Source organism: Chlorocebus sabaeus, chromosome 5 (assembly GCF_047675955.1).
Source record: "Chlorocebus sabaeus isolate Y175 chromosome 5, mChlSab1.0.hap1, whole genome shotgun sequence".
Taxonomy (NCBI): domain Eukaryota; kingdom Metazoa; phylum Chordata; class Mammalia; order Primates; family Cercopithecidae; genus Chlorocebus; species Chlorocebus sabaeus.
In genome coordinates this window covers 4893563-4918733 of record NC_132908.1, presented here as the reverse complement: position 1 = coordinate 4918733, position 25171 = coordinate 4893563, and the positions used below count along the sequence as shown (strand labels likewise).

Genomic DNA, 25171 nt, shown 5'->3' with positions numbered 1-25171 from the left:
GGACCTGATGCCATTTGAGGCTCCCAAGCCCCCTCCCTAGTGGTTCCTCTGCTCTGAGTACATACTGGGACACAAAAAGACGGCTGTTCAGGCTCAAGCCTGCGGGCTCAGACCCAGGAAACCCTTGTCTGGTCCCTGGTAGTGCCCTCAAACCCAGCCCTGGAGCTCCGAGGAGCCAGGCAGCCTCCTGACCTGCTGGTTCCATTTTTCCTTGCTTGCATCAAGAGCCTCATATGCAGACCAGGCCAAGAAAATGGGGCTCCGTGAGACTGCTCAGGAGTGTCCCAGACTCGCGTCCCCAGCCCAGAAGGAAAAAGCTAGGGAAAAACAGCCTAGGTCGACTCGAGGTAACTCCCAGTGGCTTGCGAAACCCACCCAGCCCCTGACCCACAGCCTGGCCGAGGCTGAGTGCGCTGTTTCTGCTGCCAGCCGGGTCCTGGGTCCCCATTCAGGCCCACTGGTGAAACTGCCAGCAGGGCCTCAATTCTATCAACATGTAAATGAACCGGGCTCAGTGGCTCATGCCTGTAGTCCCTGTACTTTAGGAGGCCAAGGCAGGAGGATCCCTTGAGCTCAGGAGTTTAAGACTAGCCTGGGCAACAGAGAGAGACTCCATGTCTACAAAAAAATTTAAAAATTAGCCAGGGCTAGGCCGGGCGCGGTGGCTCAAGCCTGTAATCCCAGCAGTTTGGGAGGCCGAGACGGGCGAATCACGAGGTCAGGAGATCGAGACCATCCTGGCTAACACGGTAAAACCCCGTCTCTACTAAAAAATACAAAAAACTAGCCGGGCGAGGTGGCAGGCGCCTGTAGTCCCAGCTACTCGGGAGGCTGAGGCAGGAGAATGGCGTGAACCCGGGAGGCGGAGCTTGCAGTGAGCTGAGATCCGGCCACTGCACTCCAGCCTGGACGACAGAGCCAGACTCTGTCTCAAAAAAAAAAAAAAAAAAAAAAAAAAATTAGCCAGGGCTAGTATGGTGGCTGACACTTGTAATCCCAGCACTTTGGGAGGCCGAAGCAGGCAGATCACCTGATCAGGAGTTCAAGACCACCCTGGCCAACATGGCAAAACCCTGTCTTTACTAAAAATACAAAAATTAGCCAGGCATGGTAGCATGCGCCTGTAATCCCAGCTACTCGGGAGGCTGAGGCAGGAGAATTGCTTGAACCCAGAGATGGAGGTTGCGGTGAGCCAAGATTGTACCACTGCACTGCAGCATGGACAACAGAACAAGACTTTGAAAATTTTAAAACAGTATAAATGATCTCGAGTCTGTTTCGGGGCCCTGGACGCTGCTCTGAACCTCCAGTTCAGTCCTTGAACCACAAAGATGTCTTTGAAATTTGACTGAGGTGTTTCTTTCTTTCTTTTCTTTTCTTTTTCTTTTTTTGAGACAGAGTCTCGTTCTGCTGCCAGGCTGGAGTGCAGTGACGCAATCTCAGCTCACTGCAACCTCCGCCTCCTGGGTTCAAGCAATTCCCCGGGTTCAAGCAATTCCCTGTCTCTGCCTCGGCCTCCCAAAGTGCTGGGATTAGAGGTGTGTAATCCCCGGACTACAGGTGTGTGCCACCATGCCCAGCTAATTTTTTTGTATTTTAGTAGAGACGGGGTTTCACCAGGTTGGCCAGGATGGTCTCCATCTCCTGACGTCGTGATCCACCCACCTCGGCCTCCCAAAGTGCTAGGATTACAGGTGTGAGCCTCTGCGCCCAGCCTGGCTGAGGTGTTTCTAAAAGTGATCCTGATTACCCGCCCCCCACACATACCACACATACACTTTTGTTTGGTTTTAATTTGAGACAGGGTCTTTCTCCGTCTCCCAGGCTGGAATGCAGTGGTGTGATCTCAGCTCACTGCATCCTTGACCTCCTGGGCTCAAGCGATTCTCGCACCTAAGCTTCTCAAGTAGCTGGAACTATAGGTGCACACCACCACATCTGGCTAATTTTTGTATTTTTTTGTAGAGACAAGGCCTTCCTATTTGCCCAAGTTGGTCTCGATCTCCTAGGCTCAAGAGATGCTCCTGCCTCGGCCTCCCAAAGTGCTGGGATTGCAGGTGTGCACCCCCGTGCCTGGGCCCACACAGAAACATAACTAGAGAGGATTTCTTGCTCACGTTCCACAGATGATGAAACTGAGACTCAGAAATATAGAGTGGCTGGCCAGGCATATGGTGGTCATACCTGTAATCCTAGCACTCTGGGAGGCCGAGATGGGAGGATCGCTTGAGGCCAGGAGTTCAGGACCAGCCTGGTCAACATAGTGAGAAATCATCTCTATTTAAAAATTTGAAGAAAATACAAAAAGATTAAAAAGGAAATACAGTGTAGCTCCTCTGTCACACCGTCACAGGTCACACTGCTGGTTGGTGCAGTCAGGATCTGAACCCTGTCTGACTCCAGACCCGAAGTCTTTCTCCTACATGGGCTGCCCTCCCAAGTGACCCTGGGTAGTGACTTCACGTCCGGGACCTTGGCTTGCTCATCTGGATAATGAGCAGGTGGGGCCGGATGGCTTCTGAGGCCCCTTCGGGGGCCAGCAGCCACTGCTGTCAGCACACGTGTCCGTGTTACCCTCTGAGTAAGAAAGGGGAGGGCTGGGTGTGTACTCCGGCTGTCACTCAGGCCCCTTCCCTTTTCCGGTGTGTGTGTGGGGACGGGGGTGTCTTGGTCTTCCTGGCTTGGCCAGGTGGCTGCTGTCTGTGTCTTTGTGGGCGGGACAGGGCTGTGTCTCGGCCTCCATCAGTGGGGCTGGTGGCCCAGGGGTGCCACGTCTGGCTACCCCAATGCGGCTCATTACCGAGATGAAAAGCTGGACCAGCCTAGCCGGTTTCCCAGCACTCCTGGGACCCGTCCCCGTTCCTGCAGGTTCCTGCCCCACCCACATTCCTGGTGGCTGCCTAGCATGGGGCTCCATGGCTCTCCAAGAGACACATGGTTGATTCCTGAGGCCAGCTAGATGGCGGGGGGAACACAGGATCTTTTGGGGCCTCTTATTCGGGACCCCAAAGCTACAGGGTGAAAACGCTGAGACTGTGCCTCTGGAGGCCTGGATTCGAATCCCAGCTCTGCCTTGCTTGCTGGCAGTGGAACTGTGGCCAAATGATGGAATTTCTTTGTACCTCTATTTCCCCATCTGTAACTGAGTGAATTGCATGGTATGTGAATTCCATGCCATTCACTCATTTAGAGTTGTAATCCTCCAACTTTCGAGAACAATGCTACTTACTTACAGGGTGGTAGGATTGATGAGCTAATATATATGTGACTTGCTTAGCACTGGGCAGGACAAATAGCCCTACTAGCCTCTTCCAGGCTGCTGGGGGATTACCTGCAGCCGGCCAGCTTCCCTGGAGAATGAGACAAGAGGCAGGACCTGACTCAGGAGAGAAAAAACAAACCCCTATCATTTCTAAATGACACTTGTCTTTTTTTTTTTTTTTTTTTTTGAAACTGAGTCTCGCTTTGTCACCCAGGCTGGAGTGTGTGGTACAATCTTGGCTCCCTGCAACCTCCACCTCCCGGGTTCAAGCAGTTCTTCCGCCTCAGCCTCCTGAGTAGCTGGGATTACAGGTACCTGTCACCGTGCGCAGCTAATTTTTGTATTTTTAGTAGAGACGAGGTTTCACCATGTTGGGCAGGCTGGTCTTGAACTCCTGACCTCAGGTGACCTGCCCGACTCAGCCTCCCAAAGTGCTGGGATTACAGGTGTGAGCCACCGCGCCCAGCCGCCTTTTTTTTTTTTTTTGTAGCAGTTTTACTGTGATATAATTCACATACCATGCAGTTCACTCATTGAAAGTGTTCAATTCACTGTTTTTGTTTTTTTTGTTTTGAGGCAGGGTCTCACTCTCATTGCCCAGGCTGGAGTGCAGTGGCGAAGTCTCGGCTCACTGCAGCCTCAACCTCCTGGGCTCAAGCAATCCTCCCCGCTCAGCCTCCCGAGTATCTGGGACTACAGGTGCGCATCACCATGCCCTGCTAATTTTTTGTATTTTCAATAGACGTGGGGTTTCACCATGTCGCCCAGGCTGCTCTCAAACTCCTGGGCTCAAGTGATCTGCCCACCTTGGCCTCCCAAAGTACTGGGATTAAAGGTGCGAGCCACCGTGCCTGGCCCAGTGGTTATTAATATTGTCACAGAGTTGTCCAACCATCCCCATGGAACATTTTCATCACCCCAAAAAGAAATCTCATACCCTTTAGGAATCACTCTCCGTTTCACATCCTCCTGGGCCCTGGCAACCACCCATCTACCTTCTGCTCCCGTAGATTCCTCCATTCTGGACATTTCTTACCAATGGAATAATATGTGAGCTTTTGTGTCTGGCTTCTCTCACTGAGCATAACATTCTCGAGGTTCATGAGGCTGTAGCAGTTGTCAGTTCTGCCTTCATTCTTTGGCCAAATAATACAGATAGACCACATTTTGTTTATATTTTCATCAGTTGATGAATATTTGAGTTGTTTCCACTAAAAAGTGGAAGCCAAAAGGCTACTATGAATCATGCTGCCGTGACTCATCTATGTACAAGTTTCTGTGCAGGCATAGATTTTTTTTGTTTTTTGGTTCTTGGTTTTTATTTTCTGAGACAGAGTCTTGCTCTGGCTGGAGTATAGTGGCACAACCTCGGCTCACTGCAAACTCCACCTACCAGATTCAAGCGATTCTCCTGCCTCAGCTTCCCGAGTAGATGGGATTACAGGCACATACCACCATGTCCAGCTAATTTTTTTGTACTTTTTGTAGAGATGGGGTTTTGCCATGTTGGCCAGGCTGGTCTCGAACTCCTGACCTCGGGTGATCCACCTGCCTCGGCCTCCCAGAGTGCTGGGATTACAGGCATGAGTCACCGCGTCCGGCCCAGACATAGGTTTTCATTTCTCTTGGATAGATACGTAGGGGTAGGCTGGGCGCAGTGGCTCACGCCTGTAATCCTAATATTTTGGGAGGCCAAGGCAGATGGATTGCTTCAGCCCAGGGGTTCAAGACCAGCTGGGGCAACGTGGCAAAACCTCCCTCTCTAAAAAAAAAAAAATACAAAAATTAGCTGGGCACGGTGCCAGGTGCCTATAGTCACAGTTACTCAGAGGCTGAGGTACGAAGATTGCTTGAGACTGGGAGGTCAACACTGCAGTGAGCTGAGATTGCGCCACTGCACTCCAGCCTGGGCAACAGAGTGAGACCCTGTCTCAAAAAATAAAAATAAGGCTGGGCACAATGGCTCATGCCTATAATCCCAGCACTTTGGGAGGCTGAGGCAAGTGGATCACCTGAGGTCAGGAGTTCGAGACCAGCCTGGCCAACATGGCGAAACCCCGTCTCTACTAAAAGTACAAAAATTAGCCGGGTGTGGTAGTGGGCACCTGTAATCCCGGCTACTCAGGAGGCTGAGGTAGGAGAATCATTTGAGTCTGGGAAGCGGAGGCTGCAGTGAGCCGAGATCATGCTACTGTACTCTAGCCTGGGCAACAGGGTGAGACCCTGTCTCGAAAAAATAAATAAGTAAATAAATAAATAATAAAAATAAAAGAACACATAGGGGTGGACTTGCTGGGTCTTATGGTGACTGTTTAAGATTTTGCAGAATTTCTAGACTGTTTTCCACAACTGTGCACCATTTTGCATCCCCACCAGCAAGGCACGAGGGTTCCGATTTCTCCACATCTTTGTCAACACTTGTTACTGTCTGTCTTTTTTATTATAGCCATCATAGTGGAGGAAAAGTGACATCCTGGTGTGGTTTTGGACTCTTGGCATTTTAAATTAATCTGTGAAGTACCTACTGTGTGTTGGGAGCCCTGTAAGATCATCACATTGAGTTGTTAAGGGCCTGGAGTCTGGCTCTGCCATCTAATTGCTGGGTGACTTGGGGAGAGTTACTTAACCTCTCTGATCCTCAGTTTCCACACCCATAAATGGGGATAACAATACAATTACCCACCGTGCTAACACCCAGCTCGCAGGGTTGTCATGAAGATTGAGTCAGAAACAGTGAGGAGCCCGGCATGTAGAAAGTAAGTATTAGCCATTAGCTCACATTTACCATGGTGGAGGTTGTTATTGGTGTGATTTTCGTAGCATCCCCATGAGTGACTGTTAGCCCAGTCGATCACGTGCCTCTGGAGTGAGATTGCTGGAGGGGAGAATCGTGGTTCACAAGCTGTGTGACCCTGGGCAAGTGCTTTGATGTCTCAGAGTCTTGGTTTCTTCATCTGTAAAGGGGCACACGAACCTCCCCGGGGACTTAGGGCAGTGATGCTATTGAGCTGGTGCCTGTGAATGTGAGGTCTGGCAAAGCCCACAGCAAGTGGCACATGCCCAGGATGCCTCTGTGGTCATCACCAGTGGACAGATGGAGAAGCGGAGGCTGCACGAGGGTAGGGCACTGCCTGAGGCTGTCTAAGCAGCAAGCGGCGGAGTGGGCCTTGGGCCTGTCTCCTCATAGCTTCCTGCTGCCGCTCACCACTCTGTCCCAGCAGGAGTCCAAGGTCCCTGAGGCAGTGGTCATTGCCCCACAACTCCCATGTCCTCTGGGGGCTTCGGCTGGAACAGTAGGCCCGGCCAGGATGGAGTCCAGAAGGTGGCTTTTCTTGCATCTGCCCCGGTCCATGAACGGGCTGGGTTGGGCGCTGGCCCTGTGCCTGAGGTGGGACTGGGCTCAAGAGAGACAAAGCCCCTGCTTGAGCCGCAGTGCAGACCCTAACAATGCGCTGCAGAGTCAGGGCTTGACTATTTGGGGTGAGACTCCCCGCTTCAAGGTGCAGCTGGCCCGGCAGATGGTCAGTGACTGGGGTGGGAGTGTGGGGGCCCAGAAACTCACATTCTCCATGTGGCCTGCCCAACCAGGAAGTGGGGGTTAGGGAATGAGGGAGGAGTCGGGGTGGACCCCTGACCTGGATGTTCTAGAAGCCCAGCTTATCCCTTCTTACCCAGATCCTCCATCCAAAGCTCCCCACTGCTGAGCCTTCCTGGCCACCCCGCCAAACACCAGCTTTCTCCACTGCAGGACTTGTCAGTGCCTTTGCTGGCTCATGAACATATCAAGGTGGGGTTTTCCTAACTGCCTTGACCAAGGAAGAATAAGGCTTGTAAGAGCTGGGTTCCTGGGACCCCACTTTGGGACAGGCTGCCCCCAGTTGACCTTGCAGAAGGTGTGGCCTGGGTCCTGTTCCCTCAAGATCCCCCAGCTCCGGTGTATCCAGGTCTGCCACAAAGCCAGCCCTTAGGCAAGGTTTGGGACATAGGGGGATGGATTCTCCAGCACGTTTGCTGCTGCCATTTCTGCCCCCAGCACCGCCAACATCAACAGCACCTGCAGTGCTGCTCCATGCCTCCAGTAGGTGTCCAGGTCCCCTGGGGAACCTGCAAAAATCGCAATAATAATACAGCTTCCTGGGCCCAGCTCTGGAGACCTGGGTTCAGCAGGTCTGGGTTAGTGGCCCGGAATCTGAATTTTTCACAGTGGGCCCCAGTACCTTGACCTGGGGAGCGTCATTCTAAAGGGCTGGTGGTCGCCTCTGCCTTGATGGTGAAGAACCCCACCCTGGCCCACCCCACGGGACATGCCAGGACCTGCCTCTCTATGGCCTGTCCTCACTGGAGCCTTCTGCACAGGAATGCCAAATTCTTCCTCCTGCTTTAGCACCCAGCCGACACCACCTCCTCCAGGAAGCCTTCTGTGACTACTGCTGTCCCCGCCCAGCCAGTCCAGAGGCTCCCTTGGGCATCCCCAGCCCCCAGGCCTGTCTCAGTGTCGTGACTGTTTCTATAAATACTGATTGCCTCCTGGTCTGTAGGGTGGATCAGGAGTGAGAGGCTTGTCTTTGTGAGATGCCAGACCCGCACACAGCAGGTGCTTAATGAGTGTGAGTAGGAGGAATCTTCTGCGTGCCTAGCCGCACAGGCCCCACTGTGGGTCTTCAATGGAGACAGGGGAACTATCATGGCTGGCTGGCTGGGTGACAGTGGCTAAGCTGCTTTCCCTGTCTGGTCTCTGTTTCTTTCTTTGTTTAAAGAAAACAACAGAGGGAGGCCGGGCATGATGGCTCACACCTGTAATCCCAGCTACTCAGGAGGCTGAGGCAGCAGAATCATTTGAACCCAGGAGGTAGAGGTTGCAGTGAGCCAAGATCGTACCACTGCACTTCCAGCCTGGGTGACAGAGCGAGACTCTGTCTCAAAACAACAGAGGCAGGGCTGGGTGATCTCTAAGGCTCCTTGACAACTAAAATCACAAACCTTTGTTGAGACTTACTCTGTGCCCTGCTCTGTGCACAGCGCTTTAGCAGTGTGACCTCACTTCCGTTTGTAACCCCCGCCACCCCGGTCCCGGGAAAGCTTCTGTTACTGTAGTCCATCGGATTGGGAAGCAGAGGCACAGAGAGGCAAGGGAGCTTTGCCAAGTCACACAGCCACTACGCGGCTGATGGATGCCAAGATCTGAACCCACAGCTAACCCCAGGGCCAAAGTCTTAACTAACTCCCATGATAGCATTTTCCAGAGTAGTTTGTATGTGGTTCTGGGGGACAGGGGGCAGTAGACAGATGTGACAGGAGGGGACACAGAGACAGTGAGGGAGAGGGCCAGGCTGCTTTCAATGCTTTTTTTTTTTTTTCTTTGAGACTGAGTCTCGCTCTGTCGCCCAGGCTGGAGTGCAGTGGCATGATCTCGGCTCACTGCCACCTCCACTTCCCGGGTTCAAGCGATTCTCCTGCCTCAGCCTCCCTGAGTAGCTGGAATTACAGGCGCGCACCACCACGCCCAGCTAATATTTGTATTTTTAGTGGAGACAGGGTTTCACCATGTTGGCCAGGCTGGTCTCAAACTCCTGATCTCAGGTGATCCACCCGCCTTGGCCTCCCAAAGTACTGGGATTACAGGTGTGAGCCACCGCACCAGGCCTCAAGTCTCTTTCAGGCTCTCTGAGAAGATCAGGAGAAAGGTTGGGCCTGATGCCACCATGGCTGTCACACCTCCTGACTCGTAACAGCGGGCAGCCCGGTGTCACCATGGAACCCAATGCCACTGCGTTCCCATGAAATTTATTTTGGCAGCTAATTCACTCGTGATGAGGGCTTCTGGATTTCTGTTTAAAAGGGGGAGAGCAAGTTACCTTTGTAAACACATTCATTTAACTCTAAAATAAAATGAGTAGGTTGAAAGAAAAACATCAGGTAATTAAAAATAAGACTGCTCACACAAAAGCTTGTTCCCGAATGTTCACAGCAGCGTGATTCTCATGATGGCCCAAAGGTGGAAACGGCCCAGATGGTTGTCAGTTGTTGAATGAATAAGCAAAATGTGAAGTAGCCACGTGACAGAATATTATTCAGCCATAAAAAGAATGAAGTTCTAATAGCTGCCACAATATGCGTGAAGTTTGGAAGCATCATGCTGAGAGAAGGCAGACGCAAAAGGCCATGTGTTGTGTGATTCTGTTTTTATGAAATGTCCAGAATAGGCAAATCCATAGAGAAAGTGAATTCCTGATTGCCAGGGGCTGGAGGGGCTGGGGAATAGGGAGTGACAGCACGTGGGTGTGGAGCTTTGGGGTGATAAAAATGTCTGGAATGAGATAGTGGCGATGGTTGCACAATTCTGAATATGTAGTGCTAAAAACCACTGACCGTGTACTTTAAACAGGTGAATTTTACGGTATGTGAGTTATCTCCCAATTTTTAAAATACGGTGCGTTTTGCCAACATGGCAAAATAGAAGCATTAGAAGCTGGGTGCGCTGGTGGTGCCAGTGGTCCCAGCTACTCGGGAGGCGGAGGTAGGAGGATTGCTTGAGCTCAGGAGTTCGAGGCTGCAGCGAACTACGATCATGCCACTGCACTCTAACCCGGGTGGCAGAGTGAGACCGTATCTCTCACAAAAAATATGTAGGCAGGCCTGGTGGCTCACATCTGTGATCAGCACTTTGGGAGTCCGAGGTGGAAGAATTGCTTGAGCTCAGGAGTTCGAGCAGCCTGGGTGACATGTTGAAACCCCCTCTCTACCAAAAGGAATGTAAAAGTTATCCAGGATTGGTGGCATGTGCCTGTAGTCCCAGCTACTTGGGAGGCCGAGCTGGGAGGATTGCTTGAGCCTGGGAGATAGAGGCTGCAGTGAGCCATGACTGTGCCGCTATACTCCTGCCTGGGCAAGAGTGTGAGACTCTATCTATAGCAATTAAATAAACAAATAAATAAATAAAAATAGAAATATTAGAATGATCAAAGTGGAAGCTGGCTGGGCCCAGTGGCTCATGCCTGTAATCCCAGCACTTTGGGAGGCCAAGGCAGGCAGATCACTTAAGGTCAGGAGTTCAAGACCAGCCTGGCCAACATGATGAAACCCCGTCTCCACTGAAAATACAAAAATTAGCCAGGCTTGGTGGTGTGCACCTGTAATCCCAGCTACTGGGGAGGCTGAGGCATGAGAATCATTTGAACCCAAGAAGTGGAGGTTGCAGTAAACCGAGATCATGCCACTGCACTTTAGCCTAGGTGACAGAGCAAGACTCCATCTCAAAAAAAAATTTAAAGAAATTAAAAATGGAGGCTGACCCCCTGCCAGGCGCTGCCTTGTCTCTGTGGCTTTAGTGACATTACCGTACGGGAACAGCCCAACTACCTCAAAGGCTCTGTGGGCAGCTCCTGCTCAGAGCGTGGGGCCAGGGACAGCCAGAGGATGGGGTGCTGGTAGGGGCACAGCCCCCACCCGCCAGGCACCCCACCCATCTCCCCTCGGCTTCTGCCCACAGCATCTCTAACAAGGAGCTTTCGGAGCTGATCGAGCAGCTGCAGAAGAATGCCGACCAGGTGGAGAAGAACATCGTGGACACGGAAGCCAAGATGCAGAGTGTGAGTGCCCCCGTTCCCACCCGGGTGCCCCTGTGTTACCAGCCCCGTTCAGGACCGGGGTCTGTTCGGAATCAGTGATTCCCACCCAGGGGTGATTCTGGCCCCGAGGGAACATGCAGAGACATTTAGGTTTTCACTGTGGAAGGAAGGTGCTCCTGGCGTCCGCTGGGGAGGGGAGATGGAGTTACTGCTGAACACCCTACCATGCAGTGTCGGGCAGGGGCGCCGAGGTCAGGAAGCGCTGCTCTGCGAGAGGAACCTGGCCATTGTTGTTAATACCAGTACCTGCTGATTACTAAGTTCCTCCCACTTCCTGGGCCCCGTGCAAAGCATCTCCTGCCTGGAGGACTACCATGGGGTCAGGCTCTAGGGAAGCAGCCCAGCCTGGTCCTTGCTGGGTGACCTTGGGCAAGTAAGTCTTTGCACCTCCCCATGAATGGGATTCTCTCTAACCGGGCAGGAGTGATGGTTCCCACCTGGCAGGGTGGTTGTAAAGATTAAATAGATTATTCAGGTACAGTGCAGAGCTACTATCATTAATATCATTCTCACTGCTCATCCTGCTGCCAGCACTCAGGGTGCAGGTCATCCTCCGCCTTTTTTGGAGAAGAGAGAGAAAATAGCTACGCAAATCACTTCCCCACTCTGTGCCTCAGTTTCCCCTTCTGTTACATGGGGATAACTGCCCGGTGGACTCAATGGCACGAAGCCTCTGTACCCTGCGGGACTCATAAGCCTCTGGAATGGTCACCTCTTTGAACCTTCCACCAGCGTCAGCCTGGTGCGACTGGGTTGATGCCCGTTTTGTAGCCCGGAGCAATTGAGGTTCAGAAGGGACTGGGGTGATGAGTCAGTGACAGAGATGGTGCCGGCATTGGCCCGGAGGTGGAGTTACCAGATTTAGCAAATAAAATACAAGATGCCCAGTAACATTTGAATTTCAGAACACAAATCATGTTTTAGTAACGGGAAAGCCCATGTATTATTAGGGAAAGGCTTATGCTAAAACATTATTTCTTGTTTATCTGAAATTCAAGTGTAACTGGTGATCTGTATTTCATCTGGCGTCCCTATGCGGGAGATGACTAAGAGGTGGGACCAGGCCGGGTGCGTAATGACTCACGCCACTGTAATCCTAGTACTTTGGGAGGCCGAGGTGGGCAGATCAGTTGAGGTCAGGAGTTTGAGACCAGATTGGCCAATACGGTAAAACCTCATCTCTACTAAAAGTACAAAAATTAGCTGGGCGTGGTGGTGCACACCTATAATCCCAGCTACTCAGGAGGTTTAGGCAGGAGAATTGCTTGAACCTGGGAGGCGGAGGTTGCAGTGAGCCAAGATCATGCCACTGCACTCTAGCCTGGGCAACAGAATAAGACTCTGTCTTGAAAACAACAACAACAACAACAACAACAACAACAAAGAAAGGTGGGACCAGAGGAGTGGGAGGCTGAGGGTGGGGAGGTCAGGAGGGAGGTCAAGGTCTGCTCAGGCCCAGCCATAGTTGTCCAACCCCCTGGCTGCCCCTGATGGCCCAGTTGCCCACCCTCTGAAGGCCTGTCCACAGCAGCCAAGAGACCCAAGGTGGTGGGTGGGCACAGTCCATGGGGGTGCAGGGGGCAGGTAAGTGGAGACCGTGTTCTCCGCCACCAGCTGTCCCTGCAGGGGCCCCAGGAGTGGGCCTTGCCCTGGCCTCCTTCCTGGGGTCCCGCCCTCCATGCCCTCCTGGGCGTCCACCTCCTGCCTCTCTGGCCTCTACCTGGTCACCCCACACCTGTTCCCTCCTGTCACCCCACACCTGTTCCCCTCGTCATTTGCAGTTTCATCCCCTGCCATCTGAGGCTCCCTGTGGTGGTGGATTTTTTCTTTATTAAATGAAAAACATCTTTTGGGGGTGTCACTCTTTTTTCCTCATAATAAAAATAATATGTGTTCGTCACACACATTTCAGGACGGATAAACAAGCATAACAAAGTAAATTAAAATCATGAGCCGGGCACGGTGGCTCGCGCCTGTAATCTCAGCACTTTGGGAGGCCTCGGCAGGCAGATCACCTGAGCCCAGGAGTTTGAGACAAGCCTGAGCAACGTGGTGAAACCTCGTCTCTACAAAAAATATGAAAAATTTGCCAGGTGTGGTGGTGTGTGTGCCTGTAGTCCCAGCTCCTTGGGAGGCTGAGGTGGGAGGCTCACTTAAACCCAGGAGGTTGAGGCTGCAGTGAGCTGAGATCACAGCACTGCACTCCAGTCTGGGCAGCAGAGGTAGACCCTGCCTCAGTCAATCAATCAGTCAGTCAATAAACTCAATCATGTAGAATTCCACCACCAGAGGTATCTATTGGCTGTTAACATATTGGTGTATATCTGTTTGACCTTTGTGTGTGTGTGAGAGAGAGGGAGAAAGAAGGAAGAGGGTTTAACCTTCTCATTTTATTTTCCTGGAGTAATGACTTGAAATAGGTAATTTTGAACCATTTTTATTTTATTTTTTGCAGAGACAGAGGTCCTTGCTATGTTGTCCAGGCTGGTCTTGAACTCCTGGCCTCAATCCATCCTCCTGTCTCAGCTTCCCAAAGTGCTGGGATTACAGGCGTGAGTGCTTGGCCTAAACCATTTTTTCTTTCTTTCTTTCTTTTTTTTTTTTTTTTGAGACAGTCTCACTCTGTCGCCCAGGTTGGAGTACAGTTGTGCTATCTCGGCTCACTGCAACCTCCGTCTCCTAGGTTCAAGTCATTCTTCTGCCTCAGCCTTCCAAGTAGTTGGGACTAGAGGCATGCACCACCATGCCCAGCTAATTTATTTATTATTTATTTATTTATTTTCAGTAGAGATAGGGTTTCACCATATTGGCCAGGCTGGTCTCGAACTCCTGACCTTGTGATCCACCCACCTTGGCCTCCTAAAGTGCTGGGATTACAGGTGGGAGCCACCATGCCCGGCCTATTTTTTTAACTTCAATTGAACTCACTTGAAAAAAGAAGCTAGGCTTTGAAGACTACATGGATCACACAGTCTTTTTCTTGTTTCCTTTTTGCTAAAGATGCTACTATTTATTTCATTTCCCAGAAGTGCTCTTGAATTTCCCATTTTTTTTAATTGAGGGGAGATTCACGTAACATAAAATGAACCGTGTAATGTGTGCAGTTCAGTGGCATTGAGTACATTCACAACGTTACACAACCATCACCTCGATCTGGTTCCAAAACATTTCCCTTACCCCAGAGGGAAACCCCACACCCTTAACAGTGACTCCCCTCCTCCCCTATTCCCCGGCAGCCGCTCATCAGATTTCTGTCTCTGTGGATTTATTTATTCTGGATATTTGACATAAACAGAATCATACACTGCATCACACATTTATTCAAATGCTAAACATGCAGAAAACTGTACAGTGAACAGCCATATCCCACCGCCCGATCCTACTAATAATGTCTGCTGAATTGGTTTTATCATGTATCTGTGTGTGTGTGTGTGTGTGTGTGTGTGATTTATTAGATATATCAGTGCCTATCATTTTTTATTTTATTCTTTTATTGAGACAAGGTCTTGCTCTGTCACCCAGGCTGGAGTGCAGTGGTGCGGTCACAACTCACTGAAGCCTCAACCTCCTGGGCTCAAGCAATCCTCCCACCTCAACCTCCCAAGTAGCTGGGACTACAGGTGCATGCTACTATGCCTGGCTCATTTTTGTATTTTTCTTTTTTTTTTCTTTTTTTTTTTTTTTTTTTGAGACAGAGTCTCACTCTGTTGCACAGGCTGGAGTGCAGTGGCCGGATCTCAGCTCACTGCAAGCTCCGCCTCCCGGGTTTACGCCATTCTCCTGCCTCAGCTTCCCGAGTAGCTGGGACTACAGGCGCCCGCCACCTCGCCCGGCTAGTTTTTTGTATTTTTAGTAGAGACGGGGTTTCACCGTGTTAGCCAGGATGGTCTCGATCTCCTGACCTCGTGGTCCACCCGTCTCAGCCTCCCAAAGTGCTGGGATTACAGGCTTGAGCCACCGCGGCCGGCCTTTTTTTTTTTTTTTTTTTTTTTTTTTTTTTTTTAGAGATAGGGTCTCACCGTGTTGACCAGGCTGGTCTCCAACTCCTGAGCTCAAGCAGTCCTCTGGCCTGGGCTTCCCAGAGTGCTGGGATTATAGGCGTGAGCCACTGCACCTGACCTTTATGACTTAAAAAAAATTTTTTTTAAAATCAAGATATAACTTACATAAACTGTAGAAAAGTGTCTACATTTGAAGACTTCACCTGGTTGAATTTTTGCATCAATAGATACCCAGATAACCACTGTCTGGGGCAAGATGGATAACACTGTCTAGAAAGCTCCCTGGCCATCTCCCCAGTTGATCAACCCTATGCTAATCTTTCTCACCATTGATCAGTTCTGCCTGACTTTGAACTTTTGAACACTAGCCTCCCTCAGCTAGATGTTCTCTTTCTCTCTCAGCCAGTGTTTTGAGAGAACTTGCATTCCCACTGGGCACCTTCACGAATTAGGCAATGATTAATGGACTTCTTCCTTTTGCGGAATTAATCTTTGATCTGCAGCTCAGGGAAGCCGGTGATAATGGAGTGAATATAATTCCACTCCAAGTCAAGAAGCTGATGTTTTGTTGTAATTAACACACACCAGCCTACCCAGGGTTGGGGGATGCCTGGTTCCATTGGCTTTTTGGATTGGTTGGTTGGTTTGAGGTAGGGTCTGGCTTTGTCGCCAAGGCTGGAGTGCAGTGGTGCAATCTTAGCTCACTACAGCCTTGAACTCCTGGACTCAAATGATTCTCCTGCTCCAGCTGCCTGAGTAGCTAGGACTATAGGTGCCTGCCATCACATCCAGCTACCTTTTAAAAATATTTTTTAAGAAATAGGGTCTCACTATATTGCCCAGGCTGGTCTTGCACTCTTGGGCTCAAGCAATCCTCTCACCTCAGCCTCCCAAAGTGTTAAGATTACAGGTATGAGCCACTGTACCTGGCCTCCATTGGCTTTTCAAGACATCAGTCTCACCTCCAATCCCCTGGGGAGCCAGGCCTGTTCACCCTTCAGCCCTTCCAGACTTAGCCAGGCAAAGACACTCTTGACACATTTTCTTCCTCCAAGAGGAAGCCAAGTCTTTACTTCATACCAGGCACCACGTCACCCCTGTGTATTTCTTATTTTTCTTCCTTTGGTGTTTTCTTTTTTTAAAACAACTTTATGGAGACATATTTCACTTTAAACATGCTCCCACTGCCAGTGTACAAGTTAATGATTTTGAGGAACTTTAGCAAGGGATGGAACCACACCCAAGAATCAGTTTCAGAATATTTTCATCCTGCGCAAGATCTCTTGTGCCTATTTACGGTTAATACCTCTTCCCAGCCCTGCCGCAGGCAACCGCTAAGAGACAGAGACTTTCTGTCTCTCTGAACTTGCCTGTTCAGGACACTTCACATCAATGGATCCCACACCACGTGGACTCTGTCGGGCTTCTTTCCCTTCGAATAACGTCTTCCAGGCTCGTTCAGATGGAGCACAGTCCGTAGTTCCTGCTCTTTGTTACGAAGTGGTATTGCTCAGTTCACTTCGCAAAGTGGGTATTTTCCTTATGCCCATTGTAGAGATGGGAATGCTGAGACCCAGCTGGGGGCAGGGACTGGGGGCCACCTCTGAGTGCTCCAGGGTCAGCCAGCCTGCACTTAGTCCCCACACTGACATGTCACTGCCTCCCCTGTGGGACTGGGGATGCCTCAGGGATGCATCCCCAGGACCTGGCATGGTGCAGACTCACAGCCAGGCTTCTCGGATACTGACACAGTGAATTAACCCGCTGTGTGTAGAAACCTACTGTCCCGGCTGCCATTCATTGCTCTTCCCTAAACGAACAGAAGCCCTGTACTCATCAGCAACCATCGATGGGCCCTCTCAGATATCCCCCCCGCTCTGTTCCTTCTTGCTGGTGCCACCTCTCTGTCACCTGGCTGCTGCCATAGACCACTGCCTGTCCTCCCAGCCCACACCCTTGCTGCTGATGTCCTCTCTCTGCAGAGCCCTTGGAGGCATCGCCTTTCAGCACAAATGGAGCTGTGCGGGATCCCTCCTGGTAGCCGTTCTGTGCTCTGGCCCTCCCCGCCTGCCCTGTTTCCTCCCTATCCACAGCGGCCTTTTCACTACGGCTCAGTCGTAGCTCGCTCTCTCCTGCCTCAGGGCCTTTGCACAGGCTGTCCCTGTGCCTGGAACACCTGTCCCTTTCATCCTTTGTTCTTAGCTTGTGTCTCGCTGCAGAGGGGTTTCCCTGACCACCAGAGATGAAGTAGGTCCGCTCGTTCTGCCTCTGGGGCGTTTCTTTCATAAACACCGACGTGGAGGGACTTGCAGTCACCTCCGTGAGGCTCATCCTTTGGCCTTCCTGGTGGCCTCGCAGACTGGGCTGTGAGTGCCGGGCAGGGAGGCCGTGTCTCTTCTGTTCACAGCTGTGTCCCAACACCTGGCATACAGTAGGCGCTTGAGCTCTGTTTGCTGGGTGACTGGAGGACAGGCTGGAGGCGCATAAGGAAAATACCCGCTTTGCAAAGTGAACTGAGAAATACCACGTAGCAGCAGAGATGGAACTACCGACCGCGCTCCACCTGGACAAGCCCAGAAGATGTTATTCAAACGGAAAGAAGGGGAGCACCTTGCTGACCCCTTTCCTCCCACCCCTCCCACTGCCACCATGCCCACTCTCGGCTTCTGTCCATTGTCCCCTCTCTTATGGCCCTCACAGGATGTGGCTCGGCTGCAGGGCGGTCGGCAGCCTGAGCACCGAGACGTGACCCTGCAGAAGGTGTTGGACTCCGAGAAGCTGCTCTATGTGCTGGAGGCGGACGCGGCCATTGCCAAGCACATGAAGCACCCACAGGGGGACATGATTGCTGAGGAGTAGGTCCCTTCAGCTTCTTATCCCAGGGGAGCTATCGGGGGCTGTGGGCCAGGGCAGGGGGTCCTGTTCAGCATTTGGGAGCCTGAGTCAGGGGTCATTAAGGGCCAAGTGCCAGGCACGTGCCAAAGGCTTCACACGATCCCTTTTTTTTTTTTTTTTTTTTTTTGAGACAGGGTTTTGCTCTTGTTGCCCAGGCTGGAGTGCAATGGTGTAATCTTGGCTCACCGCAACCTCTGCCTCCACGGTTCAAGCGATTCTCCTGCCTCAGCCTCCCAACTACCTGGAATTACAGGCGTGCACCACCACGCCCAGCTAATTTTTGTATTTTTAGTAGAGACAGGGTTTCTCCATGTTGGTCAGGCTGGTCTCAAACTCCAGACCTCAGATGATCTGCCTGCCTCGGCCCCCCAAAGTGCTGGGATTATAGGCGTGAGCCACCTCGCCCGGCCTCACATGATCCTCTTGACGACCCTATTTTGCAGTTGGGGAAACCGAGGCTCAGGGAGTTGATATCCCTTGTTCTGGAGCCACCAGGCTGACCTGTGAGCTTTTGAGCGAGATCTCCCGCTGCCTGGTGCCCTGTCCCTGGCTTCCTTGGCTCACAACTCCCGGTTCAGTTTATCTTGGATGGATCAGCCTCCCTGACTCCTGCCTTGTCCCGTGCCCCACCTCCACCCCGGCAAGGGCAGGGCTCTCTCGGTGCCCCACGACCGTCGGGACTTGTCCTTGACATGGCATGCACCACCCCATGGGCCCTGCTGGGTGGCAGACTCCAGAAAACAAGATCCTTTCTGCTTATTCCAGAACCTTCTATGGTTCTGGGCACATAGTAGGCTCTCAGGAAACTCTGATGGGGGAAGGAAGGTTGATGGAAAGTGGGTGGGGCCAGGCTCCACCTGTGGCTCACGTCTGTAATCCCAGCACTTTGGGAGGCCGAAGCAGGCAGATCACCTGAGGTCGGGAGTTTGATACCAGCCTGACCAACATGGTGAAACCCCGTCTCTACTAAAAATACAAAATTAACCAGGTGAGGTGGCACATGCCTGTCATCCCAGCTACTCCAGAGGCTGAGGCAGGATAATCGCTTGAAACCGGGAGGCGGAGGTTGCCATGAGCTGAGATCGCGCCACTGCACTCCAGCCTGGGCGACAGAGCAAGACTTTGTCCCAAAAAAAAAAAAAAAAAAGAAAGTACGTGGGAGGAGGGGTGACAGGATGCCCTGATTGTCTGGAACCAAAGGCCATGGTCACTGTGTCCTTCCAGGACACCGAGGCCAGGGTTTGGGTGGGAGGCCCCTTGTGGGGTACAGGCAGTGCCAACCAGCCCCACTGAGCGGGCGGCCTCTCTCCCATCAGTATCCGCCAACTGAAGGAGCGCGTGACCAACCTGCGCGGGAAACACAAGCAGATCTACAGCCTGGCGGCGAAGGACGTGGAGCCACAGGTCAACTGGGCGGCGCTGGTGGAGGAGAAGCTGGTATGGCCTGGACGGGGCCGCCGGCTGCAGGGCTTCAGCTGGGGAGGGGAGAGATGGTCCTGATGATTTTCCAATGTGCCCGTGAGAGGAGTGAGGCTCAGAGAAGTGCAGCGCCAAGTCAGGGTCACACAGCTCGAGCGGTGGAGATTCGGACTCTGTCCCGTCAGCCACACCTCGCTGCTGCTCCTGAGTCCCACTTTCCAGCCCTGGCATGTTGGGGTCCTGGTGACGTTTTGCGGGCAGGCTGGGGCAGGAGTGGCCAGACTACTGGCCTGTCGCTCCCTTTCCTGGCCCTCGCCACAGAGAAACACACAGCCACTGCAGCTAGGTGTCCCGGGTTCGAGCCTCAGCTTCCACAATTTTATTTATTTATTCATTCATTCATTCATTCATTCATTCATTCATGAGACAAGGTCTCACTCCGTCGCCCAGGCTAGAGTGCAGTGGCATGATCACGGCTCACGGCAACCTCAATTTCCCAGGCTTAGGTGATCCTCCCACCTCAGCCTCCCAAGTAACTAGAATTACAGGTGCACGCCACCACACCTGGCTAATTTTTTGTATTTTTATAGAGACGGGGCTTTGCCACATTGGCCAGGCTTGTCTCAAACTCCTGAGCTTCCCCAATTTTATTATTTATTTATTTATTTATTTTTGAGACAAGGTCTTACTCTGTCTCCCAGGCTGGAGTGCAGTGGCATGATCACGGCTCACTGCAACCTCAACTTCCCAAGCTCAGGTGATCCTCCCACCTCAGCCTCTCAAGTAGCTGGGAGTACAGGTGCATGCCACCACACCTGGCTAATTTTTTCTATTTTTGTAGAGACGGGGCTTTGCCACATTGGCCAGGCTGGTCTCAAACTCCTGGGCTCAAGTGATCTGCCCCCCTTGGCCTCCCGAAGTGCTGGGATGACAGGTATCAGCCACCATGCCTGGCCAGCTTGTCCACTGTTAATGGCATGACCCTGGGCAGGTGACTTGCCCTCACTCAGCCTCTGTGTCCTCATCTGAGAGATGGAACAGTAACCATGTGGACCTCTGAGGCTCTGTGAGATGAAAGATGATAACGGGTCAGCGCTCAGCAAATGGAACTTCAGGGTTGAAGGTGTGGCCGGCGTCTCCCTGTGGCTCTGCGGGGCCCTGTGAAAAAGAGAGCACCATCATGCCCACCTCCAAGGCTCCTGGGGTGGCCGCACATCCCCAGCCTTTAGCCCACCCTCTCCCTATTGCTTCTCTGCCCTCCCGGCCAGGACAAGCTGAGCAGCCAGAGCTTTGGGACTGACCTGCCGCTGGTGGACCACCAAGTGGAGGAGCATAACATCTTCCACAACGAGGTCAAGGCCATCGGGCCCCACCTGGCCAAGGACGGGGTCAAGGTGGGGCGTGTGCTGGTGTGGTGGGGACCCAGGGATGGAGGGGGCCGCGCCTGCGTCCTGGCCCTGACCCGTGCCCTCGGCTCTGTCCTCAGGAGCAGAACAGCGAACTTCGGGCCAAGTACCAGAAACTGCTGGTGAGGAGCTCCCTGGGGGAAAGGCATCATGGGGAGAGGAGAGGATGGGAAGCTTGGAGTCAGGGGGACAAGGATGTATTCTTTTAAAAATCACACAGGCAGCTGGGCATGGTGGCTCAGGCCTATAATCCTAGCACTTTGGGAGGCAGAGGCAGGAGGATCACTTGAGCCCAGGAGTTTGAGACCCACCTGGGCAACATAGTGAGACTCCAGCTCTACAAGCAATGTAAAAATTAGCGGGGCTTGGTGGCATGCTGTGGTCCCAGCTACTTGGGAGGCTGAAGTGGGAGGATTATTTGAGTCCAGGAGGCGGAGGCTGCAATGAGCTGAGATCATGCCACTCCACTCCAGCCTGGGAAACAGAGCAAAACCCTGTCTTAAAAAAAAAAAGGCGTGCAGTAAACGTTTCAATCAGGAGAGGGGTTGAAGTGGGAAGAGACATGCCCCAGCCTCTTCCTGAGTGACTGCCGGGTTTACCCTGGTTGCTCAGGGAAAACCCTAATAGACCCCAAGGTTACAGCCTGTCCTGCTTATTTCTTTATTAAGTATCTGCTGTGTGCCAAGTAGGATGCCACTTGCTTTCTATATAAAAGCTTTCCATTTTCCTTCCCAAACCTTTAAAGAATGCATTGTTTTAAAAATTGCATGAGTGTTATGCAAATACTTTCTCATTGCCGATGTTTCAGACATCTCAGAGAACGCAGAGGCAGCGCTGTGTCTTTGTAAGGGGCCATGCTGCCTCTGCTCCTTAGTGTTAGTGGTGCCACCTTGAGCGAGTTACTTAGCCTCTGGGAGCCTCAGTTTCCTCATCTGTGAAATGGAGTTCCTACCTGTTCCTGTCTCATAGGGTCGCTTTGAGGATGAAATGAGTCAATGTTGCAGAAGTTCGTAGCGCAGTGCTGGCTCGCGGAGGGCCCCATGTCCCAAAATGCAAACATCCCTCCTTTCCCTTGCACCCCCGCTTCTCAGACGTAAAGTGGTGCTTTCCTTCCAGCCCTCTGTAAGACGATCGTGATAAAGATCAAAGTAGAAGCTATAGTGACTGATATTTGTTGAGCACCAACTAACTATATGCCAGTCTGTGTGCGCTGTGAGGTCAGGACTTTCATCATCCCCATTTACAGATGGGCAAACTAAGTCTTCACAAAAGTGTCAGTTCTGCAAGGGTTTTGTGTGTTTCGTTCACTGCTGTATCCCCAGTGCCTGGAGCCATGTCCAGCGCGTAGGAGATGCTCAATAAACATTTGCTGAATGAATGAATGAGTTTCAGGGGTCAGGTGACTTGTCTAAGGGGGCCTGGCCTGGAAGTGGCTAAGCTGGGCTTGTCCTCAGGCCGGCCATAGCTGGGCCCTGCAGGAGGTGGGGAAGGAAGCGAGCAGTGGCAGTGGGCTGAGGACGCAGCCCTGTCCTTGCCCTGGCCCCTTCAGGCAGCATCACAGGCCCGGCAGCAGCACCTGAGTTCACTGCAGGACTACATGCAGCGCTGCACCAACGAGCTGTACTGGCTAGACCAGCAGGCCAAGGACCGCATGCAGTACGACTGGAGTGACCGCAACCTCGACTATCCCAGCCGCCGGCGCCAGTACGAGGTGGGCGCTGGGGGCCTGGGGCGTCAGGGAGGAGGCAGCCCTGGAGAGAGCACAGGCCCGTCAGGCTGGCACTGAGGCCCCTCCACTGCCCCCCACTGCAGAATTTCATCAACCGGAACCTGGAGGCCAAAGAGGAGAGAATCAACAAACTGCACAGCGAGGGTGACCAGCTGCTGGCAGCCGAGCACCCCGGGAGGAACTCCATTGAGGTGTGTGCACCCCAAGACCAGACACTTCCTCCAGGGTGGCTTCTGGTTGGCCTCTGCCTGTGGGTCGCCTGGAGCTCGGGCAGACCCCGGAGCTGGGGGTCCTGCAAGCTGCATCTTGTGTCTGTCTGTCTCTATCTTGCTGTGTCTGACTCTGCCTCCTTCATTTATCCTGATCGTTGACACCTCTGCCCTAAGCCCCTGGACTTCTGAAGCCCCCTAGAGTTGCTGCAACAAGTTAAAACAAACTTAGTGGCTTTAAACAACAGAAATTCATTCTCTCAGAGGTCTGTGGGCTGTAAGTCTGAAATCAAGGTGTCTTAGGGCTTCATTCCCTCTGGAAGCTCCAGGACATGTACCTTCCTTGCTCTTCCAGCTTCTGGGGGTTGCCAGCAGCCCTTGGCTTGTGGCTGTCTCATTTTAGTCCCTTCCTCCATCTTCACATGGCCTTCTCTCCCCGTGTCTCTCTGTGTCCTCTCTTCTTACAAGGATGCCAGTCAATGGATTTAGGGCTTACCCTAATTTCAGGATCCTTAACTAATGACATCTGCAAAGATCCTATTCCCAAATAAGGTCGCATTCTTCCCAACCCCCACAGTGCCCCTGCCAACCCCACCTGAGATGGAGTTTTGCTGTTGTCGCCCAGGCTGGAGTGCAGTGGTGCGATCTTGGCTCACTGCAACCTCCGCCTCCCAGGTTCAAGCGATTCTCCTGCCTCAGTCTCCCGAGTAGCTGGGACTACAGGAGCACGCCACCACACCCAGCTAATTTTTGTATTTTTAGTAGAGACGCGGCCTCATCATGTGGGCCAGGCTAGTCTTGAACTCCTGACCTCAGGTGATCCACCCGCCTCGGCCTCCCAAACTGCTGCGATTACAGGCGTGAGCCATCATGCCTGGCCAGGGTCATGGATTTGGTGGGACACTGTTTGGTCCATGACAGTGCCTTTGTGCAGTTTTGCTGAAGGCACCACTTTAGGCAGACACAGCCCCCACTTGCCCCTTGTGCACCGCACAGCCTGGGCATCCACATGTGGCATCCCTGTTTGGTCCCTGACGTAACCCCTCTCTCCTCCTCACACCCCTGAGCAGAAGTTGGCTACCTCTGTGGTAGCCACTCCCAGAGAGATGCCAGATGCCTCCCTCCCCCACCATGCCCTAACCCAGTATCCCAGTGGTCCCTCCCGTGGTGTCTGCGGTACCTGCCCAATGGTGACCAGCCCCTTCTTCTGGCAGGCACACATGGAGGCTGTGCACGCAGACTGGAAGGAGTACCTGAACCTGCTCATCTGCGAGGAGAGTCACCTCAAGTACATGGAGGACTACCACCAGGTACCTGCCTCTCCTGGGAGTCCCCCCAGCACCAGTGGTGCTACTCTCTGACAGCGCTCAGTGCCCACTTGGCTCATGTGTGGCCTCGTGCTGCTTGGTCCAGGAGCCTTGCGGGGCTGCCATCCCAGGCCCCCAGCACCCATGCTTCTGATGGCGTGTGCAGACATGTCCCAAGCTTGCCAGCCCCTGTCCATCCTCCTTGGGGACCAGGGCCAGAGTCTGATTCCCCAGGTCACATGGGGTCTAGGGTGAGTGTGTGGGGTTTATAATCTTGGTAAAATCTATAATATGCATGCAGATACATAAAACAAAATTTGTTTTTTGTTTTGTTTTGTTTTTGTTTTTGTTTTTGTTTTTGTGAGAGAGAGTCTCACCTTGTCACTCAGGCTGGAGTGCAGTGGTGCGATCTCGGCTCACTGCAACCTCTGCCTCCTGGGTTCCAGCGATTCTCCTGCCTCAGCCTCCTGAACAGCTGGGATTACAAGTGTACAACAACACACCCAGCTAATTTTTGTATTTTCAGTAAAGGCAGGGTTTTGCCATGTTGGTCAGGCTGGTCTCGAACTCCTGACCTCAGGTGATTTGCCTGCCTCGGCCTCCCAAAGTGTACCCTGAGGCCCTGGCTCTGGCTGGATTACAGGTGTGAGCCATCGCACCTGGCCAGTTTGCCATTTTTAAGTGTACAATTCAGTGGCATTCATTGCATTCGCAATAGTATGCAACCATCACCACCATCTACTTGCAAAACTTTCTATCACCCCAAACAGAAACCCTGTACCCTGGCTGGGCACGGTGGCTCACGCCTGTAATTCCCGCACTTTGGGAAGCTGAGGCGAGTGGATCACCTGAGGTCAGGAGTTCGAGACCACCCTGGCCAACATGATGAAACCCCATCTCTACTAAAAATACAAAAGTTAGCCAGGCGTGGTGGCCCATACCTGTAATCCCAGATGGGAGGCTGAGGCAGGAGAATTGCTTGAACCCAGGAGGCAGAGGTTGCAGTGAGCTGAGATTGTGCCATTGTACTCCAGCCTGGGCCACAGAGCGAGACTCCGCCTCAAAAAAAAAAGCATCAAAACAAAATAAAAAAACCGGCCGGGCGCGGTGGCTCAAGCCTGTAATCCCAGCACTTTGGGAGGCCGAGACGGGCAGATCACCAGGTCAGGAGATCGAGACCATCCTGGCTAACACGGTGAAACCCTGTCTCTATGAAAAAATACAAAAAACTAGCTGGGCGAGGTGACGGGCTCCTGTAGTCCCAGCTACTCGGGAGGCTGAGGCAGGAGAATGGCGTAAACCCGGGAGGTGGAGC

The 25171-nt window shown here is 52.4% G+C and overlaps 1 protein-coding gene across 1 annotated transcript in view; it reads left to right on the top strand.

The window, feature by feature from the left end:
- The window catches only part of PPL (periplakin), a 55841-nt gene that overhangs the window by 16271 nt on the left and 14399 nt on the right, over positions 1-25171 (top strand). Inside the window, exons 2-9 of the mRNA XM_007984706.3 lie at positions 10752-10851; positions 17592-17746; positions 19103-19223; positions 20474-20599; positions 20692-20733; positions 22161-22322; positions 22424-22531; positions 23764-23859. Of these exons, the coding sequence (XP_007982897.3) occupies positions 10752-10851; positions 17592-17746; positions 19103-19223; positions 20474-20599; positions 20692-20733; positions 22161-22322; positions 22424-22531; positions 23764-23859 (910 nt within the window). The remainder of the gene's footprint in view (positions 1-10751; positions 10852-17591; positions 17747-19102; positions 19224-20473; positions 20600-20691; positions 20734-22160; positions 22323-22423; positions 22532-23763; positions 23860-25171) is intronic.